The following is a 19,660-nucleotide window of genomic DNA, read 5'->3' as shown; positions in this document are numbered from 1 at the left end:
TCTTGCACCTACAGATAAGCCTTAATCTAGGCTTACCTGTAGGTCAAAGTGGTCTGTAAGGCCTCGTACACACGATTGGTTAACCAGAGGACAACGGTCTGATGGACTTTTTTCATCGGTCAAAACCGATCGTGTGTGGGCCCCATAGGTTATTTAACCATTGGTTAAAGAAAAGCCAACTTGCTTTAAATTTAACCGATGGATTCCTAACCGATAGGTCAAAACCGATCATTAGTAGGCACAATCGTTGGTTAAAAATCCACGCATGCTCAGAATCAAGTCGACGCATGCTTGGAAGCATTGAACTTCGTTTTTTCCAGCACGTCGTTGTGTTTTACGTCACCGCGTTCTGACACGATCGGTTATTTAACCTATGGTATGTGGGCGCGACGGACCATCAGTCAGCTTCATCGGTTAACTGATGACAACGGTTCTTCAGACCGTTCTCATTGGATAGACTGATCGTGTGTACGAGGCTTAAGGGTTTTTTAACCACTTTAAGAACTGGACATTATGCTTTCTATACACTTGGCAAATGTCTTACTTTTAGTCAGTGTCACAACGTTTCCTGGTTTTAGTAAATCATATTATAACTAGTCTGGTTGAAAATCAATTAAAAATACTATTTGCAGTGGAAAATAATGTTTTTTGATAGAAATTAGAGAATGATTGTGAATGAAAGGCAGATAATAAAAAATAAAGTCAAGTGTGTGGCCAGGTTGTAATACATATTGTTAAGGTCGGAAACACAATGTCCTGCTTTCTCATGCCCGAGAACAAATGTATTTTACATAGAAAGGAACAAATAATTCTGTAGTAAATCACCAAGTCAGATGGTGATTCCAGCGCTGGCTAAGCTCTCAGGGTTGTGCCAACATGGCCCTTAAAGTGGAAAAACAGAACTGGAACGGTATACAGTGAGTTTCATTTTCTTTGCTCTCCTTTCAAGCCACTGCTATTGTCCTAAAAGCCCTCTTCACACCTATACATTGTGTTAATGTGCAGCAAAATGCCATTCACAATGCATATAGTAGAGCGGGATATGCAATTAGCGGACCTCCAGCTGTTGCAGAACTACGGTTCCCATGAGGCATAGCAAGACTCTGATAGCCACAAGCATGACACCCAGAATCAGAGGCATGATGGGACTTTTGCAACAGCTGGAGGTCCGCTAATTGCATGTCCCTGTAGTAGAGGTTGACAGCCCTGCATTGCAGCACATCACAATACATATACCACAGTGTGTTGCAAATAAAATCCTGCAGGCCAGGTATTTCCTGCTTTGTGGTGTGTTATCAGCCTATTAAAAATAAAATGGCTGCTTTATTGCAACACACTTAATACACAACAAGGGTTACCACAACACCTCAGCATGTGGAGGTGCGAAGGGGCCCTTAGACAAACCAGTAACTTGTGAAACAAGATCATGGTGTTATAGAACAGAATACAACAAGATGGCATGGGCATACAAAGACCTGACCTTACACTAAGGTGACCAGATTTTTAAAATGAAATCCGGGGACATATTTTTTTTTAACTAGTAATGGCGGCAATCAGCCACTCTCTGCCCGTCGCCGCCCACCTCACAGCCTCTCAAGTCTTACTCTTCGGGCCCCGGCTACTACTGGATGGGGAGCGGAGGAAGATCACTCCGCCAGGGAAGGCAAGGAGTTAGGCAGGTGGCTGGCCAGGATTTGAGCCAAGGCAGAAGAACATGCGAGCGAAGCTGAATGGGCATGCACCCCGAAATATTCCCTTCTGCTCCGACCAGCACATGATCATCAGAAAGGGGCACAGATGATGGAAAAAATACAACCCCCCTATGCTAGTAGGCACGGCGGAGCGGGGGTGTGTAATTCTATATTTTTTTTATTTTAATTCTGCACTGATTGGATTTAATAGGGGGCAGGGGCAATTTTAAAGACAATCTGGGGACAAAACCAGGGACAGACTTGGTCCGGGGACAGTGTCCTCAATCAGGGGACTGTCCCCTGAAACTGGGGATGTCTGCTCACCCTACCTTACACTGTGCCAGGACATTAGGGTCCATTATTCCAAATGACCTTTCTCAGAGTATATCCTTCACTGCGACAAGACACAAGAAGGTGGGCTGCGACAATACCAAGCGTTTTTTCTTGATGATCGTTTCCCTCAAATTACCACAACATTAAAGTGGAACTAAACCCTCCTGTACTTTTCAGCCAAAGAAGCTGCCATCTTAGCCTCCCTGTCATGATAATGCACAAGTGATCAATCGGTTAGGATACCAGCTATTTGAGGGCTTGGAAGTTCTGTCACACTGGCAACTGTAACAGTTATCACCAGAGGCCTTAAGACCACTTTATGCTACAGGTAAGCCTAGATTAAGGCTTACCTGTAGCTACCCAGGATATCTCCTAAACCTGCACGATTTAGGAGATATCCCCCGTCATCAGCGCACTGGAGCAAACTGAAGCAACGGCACGTACTGTGCGTGTGTGACGTCATTGTGGCTCCAGCCAATCACAGTGCCACGATACCCAGAAGTAACCCCCGGGAGAGATGTCGCCGGCCAGAGGGGGGTACGAGGAGCGCTGCAGGGGCTTCGATGTGAGGTAAGCAATTCATAATAAGCTATTACGCTATGCAAACTAGCTCATTATGCCTTTGTCTTGCAGGGTTTACAACCACTTTAAATGTGACACTTTGGGAAACCATTAGATCAATGGGTTTAGTGCCACTCTAAAGTGTATCAAAGCTAAAAAAATAAAAAAAAAGTAATACATTGCAGCTTAACTTTTCTTAGATGTGGCGGCTGCACTTGTTTTCTTTGTTAAACCCTTTCACTGCCAGAGCCATTTTTTGCACACGTTTAAAAAAATAATTTTAGACCTGAAGATTACACAAAACCCACAAATATTATATATTTTCTGAAAACAGACACCCTGGGCTTTACTCAGAAGAAGAAGGGGAGGAGAGCGGACGTGTATCCACCACTTCTCCTTCCCCTCCAGCCGCCAGTACCCGCCATGGAGCTCCCGAGCCCACAGGTGGGCAAGCGTAACCCAGAAAGCATGTCGGGGCAGTACTGTTACAGCGGGTGCGTGGAAGCAATTAGGCGGTAGCACCGCTGGTCGAATGCACTCACCTGACAAGCAGGAGTCTACCTGTCAGTTTCACACACAATCCCTCTGCGATTTCACCACTGAGAGGGCTGACATCTGGGTTTGCGGCCTCCATCTACGTGAGCAAATGAGTGGGAGCCGATGTTTATGGCACGGGCTCTGAAAGTCCTTCACTGTAAGCCAGACCTTCAGAGCGCATGCACCAGTGATGTCATCAGTTGCATGCACTCTGAATATCTCCTAAATCAGGGGTCTCAAGCTGGCGGCCCTCCAGCTGTTGCGAAACTACAAGTCCCATCATGCCTCTGCCTGTGGGAGTCATGCTTATAACTGTCAGCCTTGCAATGCCTCATGGGATTTGTAGTTTCGCAACAGCTAGAGGGCCATCAGTTTGAGATCCCTGTGACCTAAACTGTGCAAGTTCACAGTACCTACAGGTAAGTAAGCCTTATTATAGGTTTACCTGTAGGTACAAGTGGTGCTACAGAGTTTACTACCACTTTAAGCTTTTTTTTGCCTTCATTTACACCTGGTGACCCTGTCAACGCCATACTTCCCGCCCTTGGGTGGTTACATTCACTCCTCCACTATATCTATGGAGGAGCAATATAGTCACACATGGACAGCAGCATTGTAGAATAGTGTTAGACGGACTTGTAGATTTAGACAGACTTTTACATAAGTCGGCACGTAGACCAGTCGGAGTGGTGAATTTGCACTTAATGCTACTGACAAACATCATCATATACTGTATGCAATGTCTTTATTTGCCCATAGTACTACTATAACAGGGCACAGCAAATAAATACATTATACTAAAATAAAATTAAAATAATAATACTTAAAATAGGATACAAGTAAGCTGTAACAATAAGATATAACAGTCGGTGAGAACAGGAAACAGGTCACGTGACTGAGAACAACAATTATGGTGACAACACATCTTATAAATAGCTTAAAGTGGCAATAAACCCCAAAACAAACATATTATTATATAGCAGCCTACTGATTCTTAGGCTCGGCTCACAATATTGTGGGTGTGGGACAGCGTGTAAATCGCACGTGTTTCCACACCTGCAGGGACCACAGCCAAAAAGCACCGCTCTTTTACAGGGGTGCCACCAATTCTTACAGACACCCCCACACATTGGGAAACGTGGAGCATTTTCGGGCGCATGAAACTGCATGGGGCAAAAGCACCATGTGGCCGCATTTAAAAAAAATGACTTTTTCCCTGCAAGGAAACGCAGGTACAGCAGCGTGTTCTAATGAATGGACTGCTGTGCCCACGCAAATATGACACGGACCAATACATCAGTGCAAACCTAGGCCAAGATGTGGTGGCTCTATTGGTTTTCTCTTTTTTTTTTTCACCTGGTGAAAGTGTTATTATTCCACTTCCTTTAGCAGACCAGGCTGTCTGGCAAAAGTGGCAGTTAGGGTGTTGAGACAAACCACTTACTTCTGACAGGGGTGCTTACAATGGTCAGCTTTTATTAACGTATGTAAAACCCTTTTCCCAAAAGAAGAAAAAAAAATGTGTAACTGCTTAGAATGCATTAGCTGGAGTTCAACTTCAAATTTGTAAGCCAAGTCCATCAGAGTACATCTAACACCACCCTCTCCACTGGCTGACAGTGCTGCTGCCCAAGGGCGTCTCCATTGCTCCGCCAGTGGATTGGAGTGGAGACACCTTAAGGGTGGTTATACACAGATCATTTTTATTTATTTTGCCCCATGCATGGAAATTTGGCTGGTCCCTGCTGATCTTTTATCCATCTATGGCTAGGTAAACCACCGACCTGCCCACGCAGATATACTGCGGCAGGCCAGCTCTCCTGTTCAAACTAATGTCCCTGTAGGTCAGTTCCAGTGGCGGCTGGTGCCCAAAATTTTTAGGGGGGCGCAAACAAAAAAATAAAAAGAAAAAAATTGCAGCCTCACTGTGCCCATCAAATGCAGCCACTGTGCCATGCCATCAAACGCAGCCACTGTGCCATGCCAAACGCAGCCACTGTGCCATCAATCGTCACCACTGTGCCATGCAACGCAGCCACTGTGCCATCAATTGTCACCACTGTGCCATGACATCAAACGCAGCCATTGTGCCATAAATTATCACCACTGTGCCATGCCATCAAATGCAGTCACTATGCCATCAATTCGCACCACTGTGCCATGCCATCAAACGCAGTCACTGTGCCATGCCATCAAACACAGCCACTGTGCCATCAAACGCAGCCACTATGCCCCTCAATTGTCGCCACTGTGCCAATTGTCACCACTGTGCCCTTTGTCGTCACTGTGCCCATTGTTGCCACTGTGCATGTCACTGTGCCCTTTAATTTTCGCCAATGTGCCCATTGTCGCCACTGTGCCCATTGTCGCCACTGTGCCCATTGTCGCCACTGTGCCCTGTAAAATGCACCTACCTTATTCCTTCCACGTCCCTCGATGTCCTCTTCTCCCGCCTTGGTGACTCTTCAGCCAATCAGGTTACCGATAACCAGAATCAGGGAACCTGATTGGCTGAGACGGACGTCAGTCTTATCCAAGGGACGCACCTCCCGTGCTTTCTGAGGATAAGACATCCGGGAGCCGAGGGCTGTACTCGGAAAGCCTATCAGAGCCGCTGGCTCTGATAGGCACTTCCGCACAGCCAACCAGCTGCCGCCATTCAGGTGGCCGGCGCTCAATTTCCGGCCATCTGAATAGACCAGCGGCAGCTGGCAACAATAACATACATTCATGCAATGCATGAATGTATGTTATTAGACTCAGTGGCGGGCGAGAGCCAGAGGGGGCGGCGCTCCAGCGCCCTCTATGGACGAACTGCCACTGGTCAGTTCGCAAAAGCAGAATTTCGGATGAGGGAGCGTGCCCAGAGGTCCTGCGGACTAGGAAAAAATTAAAAAATAAAACGGCAGATTGCCACCATTACCAGCAAAAACTATTTTAAAAAATATAAAAATTCCCTAAATCTATCCTGTAGTTTGTAGACGCGATAACGTTTGCCCAATCCAATCAATATACACCTATTGCTCACTGGAGCGCTGGGCTGCGGAGGTGGCGGGAGTGGCCGGCTCAGGCATGTGGGTGGATCCTGACTCAATTGTCGCATTCTTGCCCGAACCTGGACTGGCTCTGTGACGTCAGCGCTCAGCTATAGCCGCTTTAATATATGGAGGGAGCGCCAGACCAAAAGATTCCAAATAATTTTTTTTTTATATTGTGTTAACTGACAGTTGACAGAGTCAAAAGGAACTCCCCCTTCATCAGGGCTTCAGTTAAAAAGGAGAACCCAAGCAGGGCTGGACTGGGACAAACATTTGGCCCTGGACTTCATCCAGACTGGCCCACTTTGACAGGTTTTTCCCATGGCAGCTGGACAACTTCCCCCCCCCCCCCCCCGGCCACCCAAGCCCCCTCTCCCCCTTCACTAGCCACTAGCCGTTCTACTTTATTAGAGCAGAACGGCTGGTACTGGTATTCTTATAGGCAGTACCAGTGGGGAAGCTAGACATTATTTCACCCGGGGGAAAGAATCAGTTCGGTGCCCCCCCATGGGACAAGATTAGGCAGAAGTGCGAAACTCCCAGGTAATAGCTGTTAAGTCAGCTGTCTGTCCCCTCCCCCATGCTCCTTCTGGTCCCCCCCCCATGCTCCTCTGTCATCCCCCCTGCTCCCCCTCAGGTGAGCGCTGCGAAGAGGGAGAGGAGCGCTGCGGGGAGGGAGAGACAAAGGAATGGGAGGGGGCGGCGGTCTGTTGTCACTGAAGCTGGCCCACTGAGCCATCGGCCCACCAGGAAACTCCCTGTAGTCCCAATGGCCAGTCCATCCCTGAACCCAAGTGAACTCAAAATAAGGCTTTCCAGTTTGAATCTGTGCAGGGAAGCCGACTGCTGGCTTAGGATTCCACACCAGCGGTCAAAAAAAGCTTATTAAGGAATCCTAATCCAGCAATCAGCTTCCCCACACAGATTTAAAGGGGGGAGTTCCTTTGAACCCCAAAACACATTGGCTATATTTCAAACACAAATTTAGGGTAGTGTTGCCTGTTGTGAGCAGCCTAACCCGAGCCAGTGCTTTCAAACTCAACGCCTCTCTGAAAGAGCCCCTATACACAAGCCCCCAAAAAGGACCCAATTCTATGCACTTCATTGATCTAAAAATTCTCAACAAAATTTTCTCCACTAGGAAAAAGAAAAAAGAAAAAAAAGGAAAATACAATTTGTGGCATGCAACATAATAGTACCAATGTTTGTAGAACACTGTGGCAAATTGAAAGGTTTAAGATCAGTACACAAATATTGTGCAAATGAAAACATGTCCCTAGTGTGGTGGTGTCACTAAAAGAAAAAATGCCCCTGCATTATTGGTGTCACCAGAAATAAAAAAATGCCAGTGCCGTCACTGAGGAGAAAACATGCCCCTGAGTCAGTGGTATTAATGAAAGGAAAAAAAAAATGCCCCTGCATCATTGGTGTCACCGGAAGTAACCAAAAATGTCCCCAAGTTGGTGTTGTGACTGAAGGCAAAACTATCCCTAGGTTGGTGTTCATGGAAGAGAAAACTAAATGTCCCAGAGTTTGTGGTGTGACTAGAATACAAAAAAAAAATGTCACCAATTCGGTGGCGTCACTGAAAAGAAAGAAATGTCAGTGTTATCAATGAAAGAAAAAAGGGTCCCTGTGTCATTGGTGTCACCGAGAAGAAAAGAAGAAGTCAGAACATGAAGTGGTTAAAATGTGTTTCCATTGTTAAATGTCTTTTAGTAGAACTGAGTTCCATTGGTGCTCTGGGTGTGTGTAGTGAGGATGATGGGGTGTGTAGTGAGGATGATGGGGTGTGTAGTGAGGATGATGGGGGTGTGTAATGAGGATGATGGGGGTGTGTAATGAGGATGATGGGGGTGTGTAATGAGGATGATGGGATGTGTAGTGAGGATGATGGGGTGTGTAGTGAGGATGATGGGGATGTATAGTGAGGATGATGGGGTGTGTAGTGAGGATGATGGGGTGTATAGTGAGGATGATGGGGTGTATAGTGAGGATGATGGGGTGTATAGTGAGGATGATGGGGTGTATAGTGAGGATGATGGGATGTATAGTGAGGATGATGGGATGTATAGTGAGGATGATGGGGTGTATAGTGAGGATGATGGGGGTGTGTAATGAGGATGATGGGGGTGTGTAATGAGGATGATGGGGTGTGTAATGAGGATGATGGGGTGTATAGTGAGGATGATGGGGTGTGTAATGAGGATGATGGGGTGTGTAATGAGGATGATGGGGTGTGTAATGAGGATGATGGGGTGTGTAGTGAGGATGATGGGGTGTGTAGTGAGGATGATGGGGTGTGTAGTGAGGATGATGGGATGTATAGTGAGGATGATGGGATGTATAGTGAGGATGATGGGATGTATAGTGAGGATGATGGGATGTATAGTGAGGATGATGGGGTGTATAGTGAGGATGATGGGATGTATAGTGAGGATGATGGGGTGTATAGTGAGGATGATGGGGTGTATAGTGAGGATGATGGGGTGTATAGTGAGGATGATGGGATGTATAGTGAGGATGATGGGATGTGTAGTGAGAATGATGGGGTGTGTAGTGAGGATGATGGGGTGTGTAGTGAAGATGATGGGATGTATAGTGAGGATGATGGGATGTATAGTGAGGATGATGGGGTGTATAGTGAGGATGATGGGGTGTGTAGTGAGGATGATGGGGTGTGTAGTGAGGATGATGGGGTGTGTAGTGAGGATGATGGGGTGTGTAGTGAGGATGATGGGGGTGTGTAGTGAGGATGATGGGGGTGTGTAGTGAGGATGATGGGGGTGTGTAGTGAGGATGATGGGCTGTATAGTGAGGATGATGGGCTGTATAGTGAGGATGATGGGGTGTGTAGTGAGGATGATGGGGTGTGTAGTGTGGATGATGGGGTGTGTAATGAGGATGATGGGGTGTGTAATGAGGATGATGGGGTGTGTAATGAGGATGATGGGGTGTGTAATGAGGATGATGGGGTGTGTAGTGAGGATGATGGGGTGTGTAGTGAGGATGATGGGGTGTGTAGTGAGGATGATGGGGGTGTGCAGTGAGGATGATGGGGTGTGTAGTGAAGATGATGGGGTGTGTAGTGAGGATGATGGGATGTATAGTGAGGATGATGGGATGTATAGTGAGGATGATGGGGTGTGTAGTGAGGATGATGGGGTGTGTAGTGAGGATGATGGGGTGTGTAGTGAGGATGATGGGGTGTGTAGTGAGGATGATGGGGTGTGTAGTGAGGATGATGGGGGTGTGCAGTGAGGATGATGGGGTGTGTAGTGAGGATGATGGGGTGTGTAGTGAGGATGATGGGATGTATAGTGAGGATGATGGGGTGTGTAGTGAGGATGATGGGGGTGTGCAGTGAGGATGATGGGGTGTGTAGTGAAGATGATGGGGTGTGTAGTGAGGATGATGGGATGTATAGTGAGGATGATGGGATGTATAGTGAGGATGATGGGGTGTGTAGTGAGGATGATGGGGTGTGTAGTGAGGATGATGGGGTGTGTAGTGAAGATGATGGGGTGTGTAGTGAGGATGATGGGATGTATAGTGAGGATGATGGGGTGTGTAGTGAGGATGATGGGGGTGTGCAGTGAGGATGATGGGGTGTGTAGTGAGGATGATGGGGTGTGTAGTGAGGATGATGGGATGTATAGTGAGGATGATGGGATGTATAGTGAGGATGATGGGGTGTGTAGTGAGGATGATGGGGTGTGTAGTGAGGATGATGGGATGTATAGTGAGGATGATGGGATGTGTAGTGAGGATGATGGGATGTGTAGTGAGGATGATGGGGTGTGTAGTGAGGATGATGGGGTGTGTAGTGAGGATGATGGGGTGTGTAGTGAGGATGATGGGGTGTGTAGTGAGGATGATGGGGTGTGTAATGAGGATGATGGGATGTGTAGTGAGGATGATGGGGTGTGTAGTGAGGATGATGGGATGTGTAGTGAGGATGATGGGATGTGTAGTGAGGATGATGGGGTGTGTAGTGAGGATGATGGGGTGTGTAGTGAGGATGATGGGGTGTGTAGTGAGGATGATGGGGTGTGTAGTGAGGATGATGGGATGTATAATGAGGATGATGGGGTAATCATGGGACTGATCATAGATGGATAGCAGAGCTCCGCTCCTGTCATGTGTACAGTGTGACAGCTCCCTCCTGATTGGCTGAGGCGGAGTAGTGAAGTTGTCAGTAGAGGAGGGAGGAGAGCGCCGGCCGGTCGGCTCCTGGAAGTCATGGACGGATTGCAGGCACTGCACTGCCCGGAGCCCGCTCTCTCCCGGGGGGATCACCAGGACTGGAGCGGACAGTGATCGGCAGATCTCCGGTGTGGGACCCCTATAGTATCGGGATTACAGGGCGGAGATCTGCTGTACAGCCCGGAGCTCCGCTCATTCTGCAGTCTCACTGCGCTGGGCTCAGCCTCTGTACACTAACGGGATCGGTCCTACAAGTGGGGTCCGGGGCCCCGGATAGAGATCAGACATTCCATGGGGGCCCCCCAGCACTGACACTGCCCCACCTGGGGGCCCCATACACTGGAGCGGTATGACATTTGTGGACTCGGTCAGGATCACAGCTCTGGAGATGGAGAAATATTACAGCCTGCAGCAGGCTGGCTCTCGCCTGGACTCCCTGCTAGAAGGTAAGTGTGTGCAGGGTCTGGAGGAGGAGGACGATTGGATAAGGTGTGCGGGGTCTGGAGGATAGTTGGGTAGGGGGATTCAGGGGAAGGGTTTGGAGAATGATGGTTGGATTATGTAGGGGACGGGTCTGGAGGATCTGGAGCATAGTTGGGTTATGTAGGGGGAAGGGTCTGGAGGCATGGGCATCCGCTCCATAGGGCAAGGGGGGGGGCAATTGACACCCCCTGGAAAATCGAGAAGGTGTCGAAGAGTCTAACGGCTGTGGGCTGTCTGAGCAGTATCAGCCCAGATGTCACACAGGCACAGCGAGCAGAGTGAAGCCGCCTCCCCCTCCGGTGTTAATGTGTACACAGGGGGAGGGAACCTGCTGTGCCTGTGCTGCACTGATGGCTGATCTGAGGTACTGAATGGGATGAGGGGAGGGGGGTCCGTCTGTGCTGAATGGAGGGGTCTGGGTGGAATGGGGGGGTCTGTGCTGAATGGAGGGGTCTGGGTGGAATGGGGGGGTCTGTGCTGAATGGGGGGTCCATCTGTGCTGAATGGAGGGGTCTGTGCTGAAGGGGGGTCTGTACATTCTATAGGCTATATTTATATGGGCATGGAGTGAAGCTGAATTATCTCAAGAGCTATTTCACACTGCCAGCTGACCGCGTTATCGGTAAAGCGCCACTAAAAAGCAGCGCTTTACCATAGTTTTAGCTGCGCTATTCAGCCACTAGCGGGGCGCTTTTAACCCCCGTTAGCGTTTTAAGAAAAGGTTAACTGTGACTGTGTATCATCGCTGCCAAAGCGCCCCCCTCTGAAAAAATTTCAGCGGACGCCCATGTCTGGAGGATGATGGTTGGGTTATGTAGGTGGAAGGGTCTGGAGGATGATGGTTGGGTTATGTAGGGGGAAGGGTCTGGAGGATGATGGTTGGGTTATGTAGGGGGAAGGGTCTGGAGGATGATGGTTGGGTTATGTAGGGGGAAGGGTCTGGAGAATAGTTGGGTTATGTGGGATAAGGGTCTGGAGATAGTTGGGTTATGTAGGGAGAAGGGTCTGGAGGATAGTTGGGTTATGTAGGGGGAAGGGTCTAAAGAATAGTTGTGTTATGTAGGGGGAAGGGTCTGGAGAATATTTGGGTTATGCAGGAGAAGGGTCTGGAGAATAGTTGGGTTATGCGGGAGAAGGGTCCGGAGAATAGTTGGGTTATGTAGGGAGAAGGGTCCGGAGAATAGTTGGGTTATGTAGGGAGAAGGGTCCAGAGAATAGTTGGGTTATGTAGGGGGAAGGGTCTGGAGAATAGTTGGGTTATGTAGGGGGAAGGGTCTGGAGAATAGTTGGGTTATGTAGGGTGAAGGGTCTGGAGAATAGTTGGGTTATGTAGGGTGAAGGGTCTGGAGAATAGTTGGGTTATGTAGGGTGAAGGGTCTGGAGAATAGTTGGGTTATGCGGGAGAAGGGTCTGGAGGATAGTTGGGTTATGTAGGGTGAAGGGTCTGGAGAATAGTTGGGTTATGTAGGGGGAAGGGTCTGGAGAATAGTTGGGTTATGTAGGGTGAAGGGTCTGGAGAATAGTTGGGTTATGTAGGGTGAAGGGTCTGGAGAATAGTTGGGTTATGCGGGAGAAGGGTCTGGAGGATAGTTGGGTTATGTAGGGTGAAGGGTCTGGAGAATAGTTGGGTTATGCGGGAGAAGGGTCTGGAGGATAGTTGGGTTATGTAGGGTGAAGGGTCTGGAGAATAGTTGGGTTATGCGGGAGAAGGGTCTGGAGCAGGGGTGGGCAATTATTTTTTCGATGGGGCCACATGAGAAACTAAAAATATTTTGGAGGGCCGGGCCAAAAGGCTAAACTCAATACTGCATAAAATCAATTGTATTTCTTTATAAAAAGCAGTAAATATCATTGTTGGAAAACTGGTACGAGTACTTGTTATAGACATGACACAGGAGGGGGACAGAGGCTGGGGACATGGCACAGGAGGGGGACAGAGGCTGGGGACATGGCACAGGAGGGGGACAGAGGCTGGGGACATGGCACAGGAGGGGGACAGAGGCTGGGGACATGGCACAGGAGGGGGACAGAGGCTGGGGACATGGCACAGGAGGGGGACAGAGGCTGGGGACATGGCACAGGAGGGGGACAGAGGCTGGGGACATGGCACAGGAGGGGGACAGAGGCTGGGGACATGGCACAGGAGGGGGACAGAGGCTGGGGACATGGCACAGGAGGGGGACAGAGGCTGGGGACATGGCACAGGAGGGGGACAGAGGCTGGGGACATGGCACAGGAGGGGGACAGAGGCTGGGGACAGGCAGCCACTGTTTAATCAATAACAATTGATTAAACAGTGGCTGCATGTGATGGCACAGTGGCAGCGTTTGATGGGCACAGTGGCTGCGCGTTTGATGGGCACAGTGGCTGCGCGTTTGATGGGCACAGTGGCTGCGCGTTTGATGGGCACAGTGGCTGCGCGTTTGATGGGCACAGTGGCTGCGTGTTTGATGGGCACAGTGGCTGCGTGTTTGATGGGCACAGTGGCTGCGTGTTATTGGGCACAGTGGCTGCGTGTTATTGGGCACAGTGGCTGCGTGTTATTGGGCACAGTGGCTGCGTGTTATTGGGCACAGTGGCTGCGTGTTATTGGGCACAGTGGCTGCGTGTTATTGGGCACAGTGGCTGCGTGTTATTGGGCACAGTGGCTGCGTGTTATTGGGCACAGTGGCTGCGTGTTATTGGGCACAGAGTGGCTGCGTGTGATGGGCACAGAGTGGCTGCGTGTGATGGGCACAGAGTGGCTGCGTGTGATGGGCACAGAGTGGCTGCGTGTGATGGGCACAGAGTGGCTGCGTGTGATGGGCACAGAGTGGCTGCGTGTGATGGGCACAGAGTGGCTGCGTGTGATGGGCACAGTGGCTGCGTGTGATGGGCACAGTGGCTGCGTGTTATTGGGCACAGTGGCTGCGTGTTATTGGGCACAGTGGCTGCGTGTTATTGGGCACAGTGGCTGCGTGTTATTGGGCACAGTGGCTGCGTGTTATTGGGCACAGTGGCTGCGTGTTATTGGGCACAGTGGCTGCGTGTTATTGGGCACAGTGGCTGCGTGTTATTGGGCACAGTGGCTGCGTGTTATTGGGCACAGTGGCTGCGTGTTATTGGGCACAGTGGCTGCGTGTTATTGGGCACAGTGGCTGCGTGTTATTGGGCACAGTGGCTGCGTGTTATTGGGCACAGTGGCTGCGTGTTATTGGGCACAGTGGCTGCGTGTTATTGGGCACAGTGGCTGCGTGTTATTGGGCACAGTGGCTGCGTGTTATTGGGCACAGAGTGGCTGCGTGTTATTGGGCACAGAGTGGCTGCGTGTTATTGGGCACAGAGTGGCTGCGTGTGATGGGCACAGAGTGGCTGCGTGTGATGGGCACAGAGTGGCTGCGTGTGATGGGCACAGAGTGGCTGCGTGTGATGGGCACAGAGTGGCTGCGTGTGATGGGCACAGAGTGGCTGCGTGTGATGGGCACAGTGGCTGCGTGTGATGGGCACAGTGGCTGCGTGTTATTGGGCACAGTGGCTGCGTGTTATTGGGCACAGTGGCTGCGTGTTATTGGGCACAGTGGCTGCGTGTTATTGGGCACAGTGGCTGCGTGTTATTGGGCACAGTGGCTGCGTGTTATTGGGCACAGTGGCTGCGTGTTATTGGGCACAGTGGCTGCGTGTTATTGGGCACAGTGGCTGCGTGTTATTGGGCACAGTGGCTGCGTGTTATTGGGCACAGTGGCTGCGTTTGATGGGCACAGTGGCTGCGTGTGATTGGCACAGTGGCTGCGTGTGATTGGCACAGTGGCTGTGTTTGGGAACAGTGGCAACAATTGATTGCACAGTGGCTTCGTGTGATTGGCACAGTGGCTTCGTGTGATTGGCACAGTGGCTACGTGTGATTGGCACAGTGGCTACGTGTGATTGGCACAGTGGCTACGTGTGATTGGCACAGTGGCTACGTGTGATTGGCACAGTGGCGACAATTTATGGTGGCGAAGTGGCTGCGTGTGTTGGCACAAGTGGCTGCGTGTGTTGGCACAAGTGGCTGCGTGTGTTGGCACAAGTGGCTGCGTGTGTTGGCACAAGTGGCTGCGTGTGTTGGCACAAGTGGCTGCGTGTGTTGGCACAAGTGGCTGCGTGTGTTGGCACAAGTGGCTGCGTGTGTTGGCACAAGTGGCTGCGTGTGTTGGCACAAGTGGCTGCGTGTGTTGGCACAAGTGGCTGCGTGTGTTGGCACAGTGGCTGCGTGTGTTGGCACAGTGGCTGCGTGTGTTGGCACAGTGGCTGCGTGTGTTGGCACAGTGGCTGCGTGTGTTGGCACAGTGGCTGCGTGTGTTGGCACAGTGGCTGCGTGTGTTGGGCACAGTGGCTGCGTGTGATGGGCACAGTGGCTGCGTGTGATGGGCACAGTGGCAACAATTGATTGCACAGTGGCTGCGTTTGATGGGAACAGTGGCTGCGTGTGATTGGCACAGTGGCTACGTGTGATTGGCACAGTGGCGACAATTTATGGTGGCAAAGTGGCTGCATGTGTTGGCACAAGTGGCTGCGTGTGATGGGCACAGTGACCCCTCCCGGCCCTGCCTACTGTTATCACCGCGGCGGGGAACATTACAGACAGCGTTTGTTTGAACAGCTGTTTTCCCCGCTGCGCATAGACACTCCCCCTTGGACGGATCTGTCCAATCGCGAGCAAGGGGGAGTGTCTATGTGACTCCCCCTTGCTCGCGATTGGACAGATCCGTCCAAGGGGGAGTGTCTATGCGCTGCGGGGAAAACAGCTGTTCAAACGAACGCTGTCTGTAATGTTCCCCGCCGCGGTGATTAACGTGTCGGCGGTGGCGGGAGTGGGCCGGATTAAAAGGTCCGCCCAGGTCTGGTCTGGAGGATAGTTGGGTTAATACGGGAGAAGGGTCTGGAGAATAGTTGGGTTAATGCAAGAGAAGGGTCTGGAGAATAGTTGGGTTATGTGGGAGAAGGGTCTGGAGAATAGTTGGGTTATGTGGGAGAAGGGTCTGGAGGATAGTTGGGTTATGTGGGAGAAGGGTCTGGAGGATAATGCTTGGGTTATGTAGGGGGAAGGATTTGGAGGATGATGCTTGTGTTGTGTGTGCCAGTGTCAGAAGGATGACAGGTTCTATGTGGGAGGTTCTCGAGCAGCCCATCTGAATCTCTTTACCCTAGAGCAGGGGTCTCAAACTATGGCCCTCCAGTTGTTCAGGAACTAAATTCCAGTCATGTCTGTAAAATGTCAGAGTTTTACAATGCCTCATGGGAAGTGTAGTGCCGCACCAGATGGAGGGCTGCAGTTTCGAGATCCCTGACCTAGAGGAACCCTTATAATAATGTTCAGGTCTCAGGGAACCCCAGCTTAACCAATTTATTGGGGGCCAGTGGGGGGAAAAATGCCTCTCACATCAATGGCCAGTGAGAAGAATGCTGCCCCCTCCCCATACAGTGGTGGTCAAAATGCCCACCTTATAGATTGGCACAAATAAACTTTTTGGCTTACTAATGATCATCAAGTCCCACTGGCCCTAGAATTCTGCAGGAACTATCAAATAGGAGGTCAATCAGCCAAATCTAAAGGTTCCCCCTAGGCAACCTCTGGAGGTACCACAGAACCCTGGTTGCCAATGGATGGTCTAGACTAGCAATGATGATGGCAAACCTTGGCAACCCGGATGTTTTGGAACTACATTTCCCATGATGCTCAGCTACCGTGCATGAGCATCATGGGAAATATAGTTGCCAAGGTCCACCATCACTGGTCTAGAGGATGCTGCTGGTTGGCTTCTGCAGGTAGGTTTAAAAATCTTGGCACCCTGTTGGTGTATATAGAGGGGTAGATTCAGATAGAATGGTCCATCTGTCCGCCCGGCGTACGCCGCCGTAATTTAGGGCGCAAGTTCTGTATTCAGAAACAACTTGCGCCCTTAGTTACATACGGCGGCGTAACGTATCTGTGTCGGCGTAAGCCCGCCTAATTCAAATGTGGATGATGTGGGCGTGTTTTATGTATATTAACTGTGACCCCGCATACTTGACGTTTTTTACGAATGGCGCATGCGCCGTTCGTGAAAAAATCCCAGTGCGCATGCTCGAAATTCCGCCGCAAATCGTCATTGCTTTCGACGTGAACGTAAATTACGTCCAGCCCTATTCGCGAACGACTTACGCAAACAACGTAAAATTTTCAGGAACGACGCCCATACTTAACATAGGATACGCCTCATATAGCAGGGGTAACTATACGCCGAAAAAAGGCTAACGTAAACGACGTAAAAAAATGCGCCGGACGTACGTTTCTGAATCGGCGTATCTAGCTCATTTGCATATTCCTCGCGTAAATCTATGGAAGCGCCACCTAGCGGCCAGCGTAAATATGCAGCCTAAGATACGACGGTGTAAAACACTTACACCTGTCGGATCTTAGGGAAATCTATGCGTAACTGATTCTATGAATCAGGCGCATAGATACGACCAGCCGCACTCAGAGATACGACGGCGTATTAAGGAGATACGCCGTCGTATCTAAAGATACGCCTTTGTATCTTCTCTCTGAATCAACTATTTAGAGGAATTCAAGTGTTTACTACCCTGGTGCCCAACATGTGCCCCCCGAGGCCCCTGCATACAGTAGTCGGTGTTCTCACTACCTAGGTGCTTACCAGAAAAAGAAAATATTTTCTTTAGGCGGGTTGTAGCAGGTAAATAATGGCTTGTTTTATTATCTTTTCGGTATTTGTTTTTCTTTGCCCTCTTCTCTTAATGTTTTTATTGTCAGTGTTTGCATATACAGAAAGTATAAAGATAGAACATATCCAAATCCCAGTAATAAATTATATGACATGTATTGCCATAACAAGACATATAGGCCCCTCCAGAAGTATTAGTACAATATTCGAAACTCTTTTCATGTAAAATGGAGCCTGCGAAGAGATATCCAATGTGGGAAAAGTCATTTTTAAGGGGGCTGAAGGAAGCACAGATGTGGGACCATTGATTTGTAAGGGCCCCTTGATCTCTAGCCAGGCATCTAAATAATCCATTCTTGCATGCAGGCTAGTGTCTATTGGCTGGTGGTGCCCTGGTTGTTGGGCACCGTTTTCCTTTTTCCGCCCCAACTTTATTGTTAGATTTACATTTTATTCATTTCTATGCATAACAGCAGACCGTGAAAAAGGATGCGGCCTTTATGCAAGTTCAGAAGTTTTGCAAAAAATACAGCAGGTCTACATTTTCCCACAATGCACTGCAACCAACCTGAAGGCAGCATTGCAGTGTGAACAGGGCAGATAGAAAACTGCTGTATTCTGTGGGCTCTTGCCAGGGACTGGTATTGATGCAATGCAGAAAACCACCAATCACGGCACATAGTGCGAAGGGGCCCTAAGGCTGCATTCACACCTAAGCGTGGCGTTTTGTACCGCGATTTGCCGCAACAAATTGCGGCGTTTTGTACCGTGATTTGCCACGACAAAACGCAGCGTTTTTTACCGTGATTTGCCACGACAAAACGCAGCGTTTTTTACCGTGATTTGCCACGACAAAACGCAGCGTTTTTTACCGCGGTTTTCGCTGGAGGGGTGATTTAACATTGTCTGCTCTGCCGAACGCCGAAGCCGCCTGAAAAAAAGGGTCAGGGACTTGTTTTGAGCTTCAGGCGTACGGCGTTTCGGCGTGGAGATGTGAACCATCTCCATAGAGGACAATGTTAAATCACCCCTCCAGCGTATTTTAGGCTGCAATAGCGTCGGGCTTCAGGCGTTAAAACGCCTAGTGTGAATGGAGCCTAAAGAGTCTATTGTAGCAATGATCTCCAGTAGTCTTATGTAGTGTGTAATGGATCTCATGAAGCACCAACAATTCCAACAGCACGTTCCCAGTCTCTGACCGACTACTCTAGCAGTCTGACAACTTTTCTTTACATATTGTGTGCGGCCCTTTGATGAGGACGGGGGTTACCCTTCTATTGATTTCCTGTACTTTACCTTTATTCAGACCTGGCAGGGATGGGCACCATTCACAGAACTTGGTTTATTACATCTTTCTAGGGAGCGTTTACACCGGGTGTGTTTAGCAGCAATAAATAACACAAGGCCACATTGAGATTGTTTTCTAGGTGTCCCGATCACACCATACGGGTGTTGTGCAAAACTGCAGCATGTCTTCATGTTTATGTAGTGCAATGCACTGCCGCTTGTTGTAACATGCTGTGGTGGTTAGAATCAAATAAAAGGGCATTTTGTGAGTATTCCATTAAATACTGCCAATTAATGCACACCAGTGGGGGTGACCCACAAAATCAAAAATGGAAAACATTACAGCTTACCAATCATTAGATGTGGTGGCTGCATTCATTTTCTTTTTAGGCTTTTCCCCTCTGTGATCACCTGGTGATCTGGCCAGTAATATACCTCCTGTAATAGAGAGTGCCCCCTACTCTGGATAAAGGAGCATAGGGGCACATTTGGACAGCAGCGATCTCAGTTTAGGGGGTAGGGGAGTGTTGGATGTACTAGTAGATTTGGATACACTAGCAACATTGGAGCCACACTCCAACTAACATTTCATAAGCAGTTACAGAAACGTTCCCCCCCTTTTTTTTTAGATAAAGCTTTTATATACATAAAAGCTGGACATTGCAAGTACCCCTGTCAATAGTAAATGGTTTGTCTCAACACACTAACTGATACATCTTCAGGAAAAAAAAAAAAAAAAAAGTCTAAAAATAGAAAAAAAACGACCATCGAATCTAAGAACTAGTAAGCTGCAATATAATAAAAGGTTTGCTTTTGGGTTTAATACGGCTTCCATGTGAAGTCA

General features: G+C 49.2%; 1 protein-coding gene across 5 annotated transcripts in view; it reads left to right on the top strand.

Annotated features, from left to right (window-relative positions):
* The first annotated feature begins 10,349 nt into the window (after window positions 1–10,349).
* MCF2 (MCF.2 cell line derived transforming sequence) overlaps window positions 10,350–19,660 on the top strand; it is a 181,452-nt gene continuing 172,141 nt past the window's right edge. For 3 of the 5 annotated variants that reach the window (XM_040323778.1, XM_040323779.1, XM_040323777.1), the window contains exon 1: window positions 10,351–10,812. In XM_040323778.1, coding sequence (XP_040179712.1) covers window positions 10,716–10,812 — 97 coding nt within the window. In that variant the 5' untranslated portion in view covers window positions 10,351–10,715. Of the gene's footprint in view, window positions 10,813–19,660 lie in introns of all 5 variants that reach the window. The other 2 variants (XR_005743553.1, XM_040323781.1) reach the window with 1 other exon arrangement.

Source organism: Rana temporaria, chromosome 9 (assembly GCF_905171775.1).
Source record: "Rana temporaria chromosome 9, aRanTem1.1, whole genome shotgun sequence".
Classification (NCBI taxonomy): Eukaryota; Metazoa; Chordata; class Amphibia; order Anura; family Ranidae; genus Rana; species Rana temporaria.
This window is presented reverse-complemented; position numbering and strand designations above follow the sequence as displayed.